The 12,946-nt window shown below is 51.5% G+C and overlaps 3 protein-coding genes, 1 non-coding gene and 1 pseudogene across 5 annotated transcripts; 4 read left to right on the plus strand and 1 right to left on the minus strand.

Annotated features, from left to right (window-relative positions):
• Positions 1–1,450: 1,450 nt before the first annotated feature.
• Positions 1,451–3,175, plus strand: M406DRAFT_228616 (uncharacterized protein; the record flags this gene model as incomplete). The annotated part of the gene is made up of 2 exons (XM_040915795.1): positions 1,451–1,504; positions 1,748–3,175. Coding segments are annotated over 2 exons (1,482 nt in total), but the record flags the coding sequence as incomplete, so codon positions are not given.
• A 639-nt stretch (positions 3,176–3,814) lies between these two features.
• On the minus strand, positions 3,815–4,213 carry M406DRAFT_29558 (uncharacterized protein; the record flags this gene model as incomplete). The annotated part of the gene is made up of 1 exon (XM_040919200.1): positions 3,815–4,213. A coding segment is annotated over one exon (399 nt), but the record flags the coding sequence as incomplete, so codon positions are not given.
• A 4,726-nt stretch (positions 4,214–8,939) lies between these two features.
• On the plus strand, positions 8,940–9,152 carry M406DRAFT_234705 (HAT dimerization; the record flags this gene model as incomplete). Its single annotated transcript, XM_040915992.1, has 1 exon — positions 8,940–9,152. A coding segment is annotated over one exon (213 nt), but the record flags the coding sequence as incomplete, so codon positions are not given.
• Positions 9,153–11,008: 1,856 nt separating this feature from the next.
• M406DRAFT_t7 lies at positions 11,009–11,089 on the plus strand (annotated as a pseudogene). The gene has a single exon. The product of its transcript is annotated as a tRNA-OTHER (tRNA).
• Positions 11,090–11,684: 595 nt separating this feature from the next.
• On the plus strand, positions 11,685–11,780 carry M406DRAFT_t8. Its single transcript has one exon. It is a non-coding gene; the product is annotated as a tRNA-Glu (tRNA).
• Positions 11,781–12,946: the final 1,166 nt, after the last annotated feature.

The following is a 12,946-nucleotide window of genomic DNA, read 5'->3' on the forward strand; positions in this document are numbered from 1 at the left end:
TGGCGGCAGCGGCGGAGGAGGGGCAGAAGGGGGAGGGTGGTGCTTCTTCTTCTGGTGGGGGGCATAGGACGGACACAGATGTTGATAATGTTCACAGTGCAGAGGAGAGTCGGAAGAAGAAGGTTGTAGGGGATGGGACGTAGTGAGATGAAGACATGGATATTAGATGATGGGGGCTGGTGAGACTGTATTGGTTGTGTGATGTTCCTAAGTGAAAGGCACATGAAGTTCTTCGGAATCACGGCAGAAGCACGATACAAGTGCGTCATGGACGGGACATCGCACATTGTCTATCTGTCACTCGTCAGTCTATTCTGAAACGTGGAAAAGCAAATTGGTGATCCTCATAGATATTCTTTTGTCCATGTACTTAGTCTCTCTTCAACTTTCGAGAGTAGATTAATCATTGAGGCGGGATCACTTGCTGTGCCGTCTTCTGGATCGTCTGGCTGCGCTGAAAATTATTTACATGCTACGATGATTATATTATAGTAATTCATGGCCTTGCTTCTGACGGAGTCGCAAGAGGGAAGGAGGGGTGGGAAAAGGTGACAGCGGGTGAATAGGCAATGCACACTGAATACTGGGGCATGTTTGAGGCATTCAAAGAGTTATGGAGAGACCGAGGCTCCACGCCATGATAGTAGTAAGAAGAATGTATCTTTCTAGCAGAATTTGTCACCCTTGTTTCTTTACCACGACGGATAAAGAAAAGAAAGAGCGCCCCTTTATCAGCTCGGTCGAAACAAGATCTGCGAGCCGGACCGGCAGCGCCTTCCTCGGGCCAGCGCTGCGTAAATTATCATGACGTCCCGTCCATCCCGATACCTGTCGCAGGGGGAAGGCCCAACCTCCGCCGCGGTCCATTATTGTTGTTGTTGCTGCTCCCTTTTGCTTGTTTCCTTGTCGCCCGTCTCTCCTCTCTGAAGGGCGCGCACACTCTCATTCCTCGGGATGCCACCTCTCCGTCTTTGAGGCTGAGGAGGAATGCAGAGGCGACCTGCTTGCGCAAATGACCCGAATCTACTTTGCAGGTGGTATTTTTTTTACCCCACAACTGGCCGAGAAACAGAAGGAGAACAGAAGGTGAAAAGAAGGAAAAGGAGACAAGACACACAAAGAGAGAAAGTGTGTGTGTATCACCACGCGGTCCAGTACAGCACTGCACTGCACTACACTGCACTGCACGTGCCCAGGTGTCATCGCCGGGTCGCACTCTCCAACGCACTGCAATATGACGCACAGTGGCCATCGCGACGGGTACTGGCCGCCAGACCAGTACACCCACTTCCGCTCTCCCACTCCGCACGGCGTACCGTACGACGAGAACGAGAACGAACCCGAGAATGAAAATGCGCACGAGCAGCGCGACCCCGTACCACGCATCCTGTCGTCGTCCCTGCAAAACCGCCCGAGGCGCGCTTCGCAGCACGCCGCCCCCGCCGTCAGCTATGACATCCCCGACTCCTACTACAATCTCGACGAGGTTGAGGACCCCGCACCCGTGCAAAACCCTCAAGGCCCAGAGGTCATCGGCGTGGGACGCAACGATGGACACACCTTGCGCCAATTCACGAACCGCGGGCAGCGCTCCTACAGCATCCCCACGAGCATCCCCGCGTCGCGCCGCCCGTCCACCGCCCAGCCAAGCCCGACACAGCAGCAGCACCAGCAGCCGCCTTCGCCCCACGACCGCGCGCTGCGCAGGCCCAGGACTAACTCTGCTACCGCGCGCCACGAGCACCAGGACGCTCTAAGGCGGTTTGCCTCCAACTACTCGCGCCGCTCGCATGGCTCGTGGGGCTCCGGCTCGCGCAGCGAGCGCAACGAGAGGCGTGCGTCGCGCCAGCAATCTGTCAGCTATGATGTTCCCGACTCGTGGCTTAACCTTGGCGAGGTGTCCGACACCGGGCCGGTGCAATCTGTGGACGAGGAGTCTATATACCAATACAGGAGCCTGGAGGATGAGCGCGCGAGCACCCAGCAGTATATCGAGGGTAGGGCTGCCTTGAGGGCGTCATCGTCTGGAGGAGGCGGCGCCCCAAGGGATGTACAGGAGAAGCCCGCGAGGCCAGAAGGTGAGGTGCGGGTCTCTCGGTGGGCGGCACAACTCTACACCATATCGTACCTGGTGTTCTTCTCCCTCCTCGGAACCCTCGCCCGGCTTGGGCTGCAGTGGCTCACCAACTACCCCGGCGCCCCGGTCTTCCCCTCGGTCTGGTTCAACTTTGGAGGCAGCGTGGTCCTGGGCTTCCTGTCTGAGGACAGGATGCTCTTCCGCGACGAGTGGGGTACGCCCACCTACGAGCTGGCCATCCAGCAGGCCAGGAGCGCAGAGAGCAACGGCTCCGATGCCACGGCCGTCGTGGACCTGGCCGCCGCGAAGAAGGCCCACCAGGCCGCAAAGAAGACCATTCCGCTGTACATCGGTCTGGCAACGGGCTTCTGCGGCTCTTTCACCTCCTTCTCGTCCTTCGTCCGTGACGTCTTTCTCGCCTTGTCCAACGACCTCACCGTGCCCGGCTCCACCGCTGCCACCGTCCCGCGGAACGGCGGATACTCCTTCATGGCCCTCATGGCCGTCGTCATCGTCACCGTCACCGCTTCCCTGTCGGGTCTCTTTATCGGCGCCCATCTCGCCATCGTCTCGGAACCCACCATCCCCTCCCTGCCTTACTCGTTCATGCGCACGTTTGCAGACCGCCTCGCCGTCCTGCTGGGCTGGGGATGCTGGGTCGGCGCCCTGCTACTGACCCTCATGCCCCCTCACGACTATTACCGTGGCGACGCGACTTTTGCGCTCCTTTTCGCACCACTTGGTTGCCTGGCCCGCTTCTATGTCTCCCTGGCGCTCAACGGTCGCAGGTCCTCGTTCCCGTTGGGTACCTTTGCCGTCAACGTCCTCGGCACGGCCGTCCTAGGCGTGGCGTATGACCTGCAGCGCGTCCCGCTCGGAGGCATGATCGGCTGCCAGGCCCTGCAGGGCGTCGAAGACGGGTTCTGTGGGTGCTTGACGACCGTATCCACCTGGGTGTCAGAGCTGGCCTCCCTGAGGAGGAGCCACGCCTGGCTCTACGGCGCTGCCAGTGTGCTGGTCAGCCTCGGGGTGATGGTGGCGGTCCTGGGCGGCCTGCGGTGGACCCATGGCTTTGCAACCTTGCAGTGCGTGCATTGAGATCTTGCGTTGTGCGAAAAATATGATATCCCGCTGTTGTAGTTCTTAAGATTTTTCTTCGTCTTTTCTTTGATTTATCTACAAAGCATTCATCGCACACGGAAAAGCGTCATGATATTTCTCAAGAATCTAGGGTCAGTTACCTTGGCAATCTGGCCTATGCATAAAGTTATTAACATACATATATACATGATATATGGCTCTGGAGTTTCACAATGGCTTGGTTGCTTAGGCGCATTTCCAAGAAAACGGAGCTTTACCGGATAAATCAGAGCAGAAGAAGGCGATCTTTTGAACATTCTATGAAACTCACTTCTCTCTTTCTTGCTCGCTCGCCCTCGCTCCATTCTCATGGCCCTTCATCAACCACTTCTTCGTCCAGCAATCTTGAAGCTGTCAAACCCCATCCTGGGAGACTAGCAACTATAAGTCGCGCCCGAGAAGATGTTGCCAGTCGCACAAGTGCCGCTGTCATAGAGTGCCGTGGCTGCGATGAACAGTCAGTAAAAAAAACAAAAGGAAAAAAAAGGCAAATATGAAAAGAGAAAGGAAAAAGAAAGAGGTATTTTGCTGTCTCAAATGCGGTTGACTTATCAAGACAGGGGCATGACTTCACTTACTAATGACAGTCAAACCCTCAGGCGGGTCAACAACCACCTCCTGCTCCGCCGAGGGCGTGAGGTCGTCCTCGCAGTTGATCTGGTCGGTGCCACCATTGACACAGTCATTGTTGGGGCTCGTCCAGATGTCAATGTGGTACTTGCCCGGCCAGTCATCGATGCACTGCTCGCACTGGTCCTCCATGCGGAGGTACTTTTTCAGGTATGGCACGTAGACCACCTGGCACGGGGTGAACTCGTCGGGCGAGCTGGCAAAGGTCAGAGGGTCGGTGTAAGAGCCGTCGCCGCCGGCCGTGTAGCCGCGGCCGCAGTCGTAGGCTATGTCGCAGCCGGAGGGGGAGTTGTCGGGCTCGCCGTAGAAGGTGATCTCGGAGGTAACGGTGGAGCAAGACTGGGCGAGGGTGAAGGTGGTGGCCACGAAGGCGAGGGTGGTGATGGGATGCATGTTAGTTGAGCTTTTTCTTTTGCTGTGAGCTTAGATAGAACCTTTCTTCTTGTGTGGATGCCGGAGTTGTTAGTATCAAGCATTTCTTGACAAGAGAGACTGTCTTCCTATTTATATTCCTGTCAGTCCCGGTCGAGATGGGAGGGCATAAGGCTGGAAATCCGCACGGAGTGTCTGACATCCATTATGTTCAGGTTGGTCTACCGAAGCTGCCAGATATGGTATGATTCTGCGAATGTGTAGATCTGCTTCACCGTCCTTCTTGAGATGAGCATCGAGGATCTTCATGCACAATTAATTTATTCGAACTGACACCTGAGTAATTCCCAACCCCGCCCCCCGGCCCCCCCCCCCCCTTAAGGTGATGATGATGATCACACGATGACCATTTCACAAGCCACTTTCTGGAGTTACCCGCTGGAGAGGTCATAGCTGATCTGCGCCAGCCACAACACTCAAGTTCGTAGTGAGAAACCTACAATACTGGCCATGGGACACATGTCGAAGCTGACAAGGGTACTTACTGAGAAAGTACTTAATTGACTTACACCCAGTGTTGGCCTTAGTCATACTGCTGACTTGCGAGATATGGACAGACAGAAAGGGAATAATTTTCTTTTCTCTCTCTCTCTCTCTCTTTCTCTTTCTCTTTCTCTTTCTCTTTCTGTTTCTGTTGTGGGGCCATTCGCTTTCTTGAGAACCACATGCCTCCAGTCTCAGTGGTCACCTGAAAGGAATAGTTTGACGTTGAAGCTGCCAAGAAGCCCCTGAGGTCTGCTGCTCATTGAATTGTCACATCTGCAAAATGATTGGTACAGCTTCAGTCAAATACATAAGCAAATGCCTGAGAGCCATGGATTCGCCCAAGTATTGGCACACAAATCAGAGTAATAGTGCCGCTGCGGCAGGTGAGATTGCCTTACTAAGTATCTGCATGAGGTGTGAAGAGCGCACCCATGCTTTATGCACGTGGAAGCATAGAGATATTCTGTTACAGGAACCATATTGCCTGTGATCAGTGCTGAGCCCATACCTAAAGAAGCAAGTCATCACTTGACTTGAAGCCTTGTGCATAAGACAACGGCATAAGCCATCCCCTCCCCCCACCCTCAATCCACAATCCACTTGCTGGAACGAGACGTCAGCGCGAACATTCAATAGTCACGTTTTCTCTACATATAAGCTACCGTATGTAGGAGCTTGACACTCCTCGGGTGAGGAATCATTCGATTCTCTGCGCCCTTCACGAAGACCACGTCTATGGATATGTACTTGTGATTATGTGGACTACCAGTATAAAGACAAGCAGGGCTGACTGGCGGTTCACAGTTCCGGCAAGATCGACGAGGACAACAATAACGCCAGGCACAGTGTTTTGGATTCCAGAGGTAGTAAATCTGAAGATTCCATCATCAACATGCATTTCTCTCACATCACCCTCATGGCACATCTCTCGGCCATCACTCTGGGCCACCCAAGCAGGTTATCCAAGAGAGCCGAGGGCATCAACCTCGTCAATTGTGGAGCATCCTACTCCGCCCTTGTGGTAAGGTCATCTTTGGCCCTCCCATCATGATCTGGCTGTCGGTTCTTCAGGCGGGCCTCGTGCAACCCATGAGCCTGGTGTCTCCTAGGCCACACGCAATTAACTAAGTCAACCGAGCTAGTACTGCGCAGACGAGGCCTCATGCAGTTCCGCCCCCGCCAGCGGCAACCAGCGTTCCACACAAGTCAAGCGGAATCAAGCGGCTTGACAAGCGAAGTTGACGGTTTGGCGATGGTCTTCAAGACAAGTAAGCGGCCTTTTTGACCAAGCGGCTTGCAAGCGAACAAGCGAATTGCCTCAGTCCTATTGTGGGTCCTTATAGGCTCAGTTGAAGCTATCGCGGCCCACTCTGGATGCAACCTTGCTGGGGTTTTTGGTGTTTTGGCCTAGGCTTTTGCCCTGGCCCTTGGCTATTCGGCCTATATATCCGTATTAAGTCTTTTCCTCCGCTGGCAGGCAAGCTCTTCTGTACCTCTTCTACCCTTGTACTTGGCATCCTCGCGTTTACTTCCTCGCGTCTCGCACCTGGGTGTCCTCGCGTTTATCTATCATCGCTTTCCTTTCACTATCATGGCTAATAGCAATGCTTTCAACCAGCTTAGCCATGCGAGATATACCTCTATCCAGAAGCAGATCGATGCCCACGATGCCATAGCACAGTTCTCTCTTGGTACCCTCAAAGACCTCCCACGCATTAAGGTTCCAGGACGATCCCATGCCTTTGTCCCAGCTCGCTGGATGCCAACATCATCGGCCAAGAGGAAGCGCCACGGGTCTGATATCTGGCATTTCGGCGAGAAGCTCTTCGAGGTCATCGTACAGGCTGACGGCACATGCAAAGTTGCAGCGGATTGGTGGTTCTGTCGCCTCTGCGATCAAAATAATCGACAGACCTTATATACTACGCGTAACAGTATCTCGACAAGCATATCAGCAGCTCTAAAGCATCTCGAAGGTCGCGATAACGAGGGCCATAACCTTGGCAAGCTGAAAGAGCTTGTTGCAGAGGCAGAGAAAGAGGAGGTTAGCCCAGAGGAGCTTGGCCGGCGAAAGCGGCGAAGAATAAATCATCGTGGCCTTTTCAACAACAGCAGTCTATATACAGCGCCTGATGCCTTGAAAGACGCTGCCAACGCTCCAACTCGTGCAGTTGTTAGTCTTGCGAAGAAGGCTATAACAGAGCTGGTTGCTTGTTGCGATATACCTCTTTCAACTCTCGAGGCGCCTCAGTTCCGCCAGCTGTTGATGGTCTGGAATAGCACCCTGACGGAGCACTTTTTCCCTCGAAGTGATGGCACAGTGATGAGATGGCTGTTTGAGGCGTTTCACGAGAACCTAGCTGGTCTTCAGCTCCAGCTCCAGCGCGAGGCTATCTCGAAGATTCATCTATCTGCTGATCTCTGGACCTCGCCTAACCACAAAGGCATTCTAGCAGTGGTTGCGCATTTTGTTGATAGCGATGCAAAGCTGCGAAATCGCCTTATAGCAGTGAGGATGATCAACGGCCAGCATACTGGCGAGAACCTCCAGTGGCATCTCCATCAGGTTATTATGGCTTTTCAGCTTGAGGAGCGGCTCGGCTGGCTTACTTTTGATAACGACAGCACGAACGACAAGGCAACAAGGCTTCTTTTTCGCAAGATGTACGGCTTCAATCATCGTGAAGCTGAGAAGCTGCGGATTGAACGGCGATGCCGCTGCTGGGGCCATATTATTAACCTTATTGTCAAAGGCTTCCTCTCTGGTAACGCTAAACAGATACTCGAGGCTGAAGACAGCGATGCTGATGAGGTAAGTCGAGCTGTTTTGTATCTTCCTGGCTTATTGCTAATATTTAAGCAGGAACTCGAGCAACAGAGGAATCAGTGGGATCAGTGGCAGCGAGAAGGACCTATACGCCGCGCTCATCTTATTGTAGTCTTCCTCAAGGCAAGTGTACAGCGGGTTCAGGACTTCGAGAAGATTGTTCAGAACTCTTTGTTTTCTCCAGAGGACCAAGATCTCGAGGACACTACAGCCTTTTTGGCAGAGGCCCTTCCTCAGCTAACAGCACAAGACCTCACGATGCCACTACCACCGCTTCCTACAGACCCTACAGATGAGCAAACTGGCGATATATCTACCTTGCGGCCAGTGGTAGCTCAGGAGACGCGATGGAACTCAACAGAGGCTGAGATATCGCGGCTGCTGAGGCTGAAAAGACCTATTGATTTCTGGGTTAAAGAGCAAGTTCGAAGCGGTGCTAAAATACAACCTTTGAGTGAGCAGGACTGGCGAGTGCTTGAGGCAACTCGAGATCTTTTGCAGCCATTCCTATGGCATACAAAACACCACGAGGGGAACGCTGTAGCTGTTCATGATGTTCTCAGTTCTTTGTGGGATCTCGAGAAGCATTTGCGGTCCTTTCAGGAGAGATTTGGAGGCAGAAAAACGTATGCTGAAGAAGAAATCCTTGAGGAGATTATTGTCTCGCCAAATGCAGAGAAACCAGCCCTCCAGCGGCCCTCATCGCGATATCAGGCCCCTTCAAGACCTTCCTCTCGGCCCTCGCCTCGACCCTCCCCTCGACCCTCCTCTCGACTTTACTCTCGGCCCTCCTCTCAGCGTTCCTCTCGGCCCTCCCCTCGACCCTCCCCTCGATCCTCCCCTCGCCGTCGAGCTTCACAGTCTTCAGATATATTTCCCAGCACTCCAGTACGGGAATGGCCAGATGTTGGTTCTCAACAAGAGGCTGAGATATACCCCGAGGAATGTGGGCTTGAAGGTGCTGAGTTTCTGAGAGAATCAGTAGCCCACGCGTTGGCAATTCTCAAGCGATATAAGAGCAAGCTTCGCGAATGCCCTATATATTTTGCTGCTGCTGTTTTGCATCCGAAATATCGCCTGGTTGGTATTCGTACAGCAGCGCCAGCTATTGCTGACGATGTTGAACAAGAGTTTAAGGCTTTTTACGAGAAATATTGGGCATATAAAGATCCAGCCTTATCATCAGCATCAACACCCAGCTTGCAGGAAGATCAAGAACATAACAAGCCAAAGAAGCAGTGGAGGACCGCCTTCAGGGCACAACCAAGGCCAAAGCATCAACGGCCACAGTCAGAGCTGGAGAAATATCTCCAGCTAGAAGAGGACGACGAGGACGACGATGGTTTTGAGCCCCTCGTCTGGTGGGCAGCGCGTAAGGCCGAGTTTCCAGCCCTCTCACAGATGGCCTTCGACGTCCTATCTATCCCCGCGATGTCGTCCGAATGCGAGAGAGTCTTCAGCCAAGGGAAGCTTACGATGTCCTCGCAGAGGAGGAGAATGAAGAGCAGCACTCTCGAGCTCCTTTTGTGCCTCAAGGACTGGCTGAAAAATGGAACGCTGGCAGGACCAGCAGCAGAGATGAGGAGGAAAGGCATTGCCTAGCAGCTTTTTGCCAAAAAAAGGCATTCGAGGGGGTCAGAAATGTTTCTTTCAGCACTTGAGCGAGGGACCTCGCGCGGATCAGAGCGTAACAAGGAAAACTATCATCATATGCCTCTGTACCGGTTGAACCACGTGCGTAGCTCATTTGTTACTCTCACCACCTTTCGTTTCGTATATCTATCGTACATTCCTAATCCGGTATAGTGACCAAGTCACCAAGCGAATCAAGCGGCCAGGTACTAGAAGACAAGCAAGCGGCCAAAATAGTTAGCAAGTCAAGTGGAGGGCTACCGCTTGCCTTGACTTGACTTGTGTGGAACGCTGGCGGCAACCTATGCCAACTCCCAGCCGACGACGGCAACAATTTCAAGTTCGAGGGCGTCGAGTCGTCGTGCACCTTCTCGACGGGTGTGACTTTTGGCTGGCTCATCGAGTCGGGTGGAGCTTCGGCTGTCTATCAAGCTCAAGTTGGGTAAGTACTTAAGTACGCAGACCACGTGCATGCTCGGTCCAACGACCTGGCTTGCTCAGCTCGCTGGTTCATTAATAATTGGCGGTGCACTAGAAACGGCTATAATGGCTACAACAACTATGAGATATTTCGTGATGACGACAGGGTGCTATACACTGATAGCGATGGCAACAAGTTCGAGAGTTACTACTACGCATCTGATGTGAGTAATGAAAACAATGAGAAGTATTCGGGACTGGCACCACTGACAGCCTAGACAGGGAGGCAATGGCATCGTCTGACCACAAGGAAGGTGTAGATCCAAGAAGAGGGGGGGAGTGGGTCAGTCCGTGGGAAAGTAGATTCTGAATGACTACTTAAGTACCAAAAGAAAGAATGTATATGTATTTACGGAGTAATTCTAGGCTCATGAATGCCCAGGGTGGTCTATATAAAAAGGGAAATCCAGAGTCAGAATAATACATGACCTACGTATGTAGTAATATAGCAACATTACTGGCATCATCATGCTCTGCTGGCTGTCGGTGATATCTGTGGGGAAAAACCCCTAACCCTGACCTCTTACACATATAAAAACACTCCTTTTGAGCGTCTTCTTTTGTTCATCTTTGTAGACAGCGATCCAATCCATTAATTCAATGCTCACTGAGGCCATTATTTCCCCCATAATATCAGCATGTACAGAATGAGCCAATTATCCCTAATCATACCAGTTGCAGTAGTCTTTCTATGTCTGCGTGAGGCCGTGCACCCTTGCTAGAGTACAAGTTGAAGAGTGGCCAAGTTGAGATTCCAATATCAACACCTAATTAGCATCTCCTGAGCGTGTTTCGCTCATAGTTTAGGCTCTTGAGGTTGGCTCAACGATCCATCCTATCATTCCGTAACGCGAACCCTTCTTTCATTCAAGCTGTAGTGCCGGGTGGGTCAGCACAAAACTGGGACCAAAATGGACAAAGGACGCCCGGGTATCTCGAATGTGGGAGGGAGAACTGTGTTCCTATGGGGCACTTCATATCCTGGCTCCCAGGTTGAGAAATGGTAAGTCATGTAGACAAGAAGGATACGGAAAACAGATGATAAGACCTGATCGAGAGATTGGATAAAGAGTCAAGCCGGATCCCCATCAACACAGCACACAGCTTGAGCACAGCCAAACATCTTTGCTTCTGGCGCCAAAACGACTACGGACCCACCTGATCTCCACAACTAGTATGACTGGGCCTTAGGATATAAGACAAGTATGCGGCCGAGCTTCCAACGGAACTAAAATCCCTTGATAGCTCAGTGTGAGTACCACCCTACGAAACACAGCCCCCCCCACCACCACCACAAAACTAATTCCAAAATAGTGGCAGAGCGATGGACTGTAATTGTGATTAAAGTCATCCACAGGTCGCCGGTTCAAATCCGGCTCGAGGGACGTCTTCTTTTTGGCTGATGTTTCTCGGGTCTCATGTATTTCTTGAAGCTGAACAACACATGATGCACCATTTTTTTAGGTAGCAACTGACCATTCATACTTCGATAGCTCTAATTTAAGCAGAGCATGGAATTCATCACTGTTTTGCGGGTTTTGAGACATTGCTGTTGCGAGATGTGGATGCCCGGCAGGTTGTGTTTTCTGTTGAGAGGACGTTGCGTGAGCAAGAGACAGTCTTGGGTTGCATCTGGACTTTGCATCTGTCTCCAGCTGGTTTCACTCTACAAGGAAGAAAGAGCTATTGTGAAGTTTGTGAATGTTTATATCAAATAAATCGATTTTAGTCGAATTCGGGCATCAGAGTTTTCAGAGCGCAGGGCAGAGAGGACCCGGAAGATCACAGCCCCTCCCTTGACAAACCCCCACCCAGTATGCCAGTCAAGTCATACAACCCCCGCTTGAGCATGGTCGGATCGATCCATAGCGCCAACGAAATTTTTCATCCATCCCTGCTCAAGCATCAAAAACTTGATTCATAACCAGTCAAGCCCACACCGTTTCACGAGCAAATCGGAACATATTCGACTTGAAAAGTTCGGGTATGGTGTAGCGGTAACATCCATGACTCTCATCGCCGTCTCAGACGAGTGATTGATCTCATGAGCCCGGGGTTCGACTCCCCGTATCCGAGGATGATTTTTTGCTCATTTTGTAACTGCTGTCGTATTTCTTGTCTTCTTCTTCCCCCTGTTTCTTTTCATCTTGCCTTTCTTCAGCTATCATTTTTATTTCTCTCTCCTTCTCTTTCATACAGTGTTATCAACTTCTTCATCATTCCTGTTGTGTTCTTTTCACATGACCTTTCTTTTCAACTATGCGCACACTGCCTGACAATATGATGATGCATGGAAGCCATCTCGATCTCTTCCTTACACATAGATATTCAGCATAGATTGTAACAACAGGCACATGTTTCCACAAATCATGATGAAAGGAACAAAAGCAACCCTCTCATGCCTCCTCCTGCATTGGGGTCAACATACTCGTGGCTTAAATACTTGCTACTTGTCACCCCTAACCTGTCACGCAAATACATCAAGTATAGCAAAGTTGAGGGTTAGAGTGATGGACTTGCCTTTACACACTTCTTGGTCTACAATAAGGCAGAAGATGAATTAACTACATGACGACTTCAATTTCGACAGGCATTACGTTCTCTGTGAAGCTCTATAGAACTCTTCACCAGCCATGCCTTGAAGTACTTCCAAGCCTAGCTGCCTCAGCCCAGCCCCTTAGCTACAGAGCCAGGACTCATAACCAACTAGCACAACCGTAGCTTGCCTGCACCCGTGGACAGTCTCGATGTCCACCATGCTCCAATCCCCCCCCCCCTAAACCCCCCTCAAAAGCCAATCAAGACTAGCAATAGTTCTCACAAAGCAGGAACAAGAACGAGAGTCGAGATATACTGGATTGAACATCACACACTGGAAGATCACACCTGAGCTGACATGACCTGAGCCTTCAACTAGGACAGCTTGATAGTCTTAACTGTACTATTACTTCTCAACTCTCCTTCTGAACAGGATTTCCCCTGCATAGCATGTTTCCCATGTAGCAATGCTACTTTCACAATTGAGGTGTAGCCATTATCATGACAAACACAAATCCTCATAAGATCTTGGGAGTGCCTTTCGGAATCTGAAGAAGCAGCGTATGCGGGATTGTAAGGACCCTGTAGACAGGGATTTCTTCATCCACATAGGAGAGAGAAGGCTTAGTGCAGTTGCTCTCATGATAGTAAAGCCGGATTCTGAGGGTGAGAAGGCACCATTTGCAATGCTGAGCACCTATGGA

This window comes from Cryphonectria parasitica, assembly GCF_011745365.1.
Source record: "Cryphonectria parasitica EP155 unplaced genomic scaffold M406scaffold_1, whole genome shotgun sequence".
NCBI classification, from domain to species: domain Eukaryota; kingdom Fungi; phylum Ascomycota; class Sordariomycetes; order Diaporthales; family Cryphonectriaceae; genus Cryphonectria; species Cryphonectria parasitica.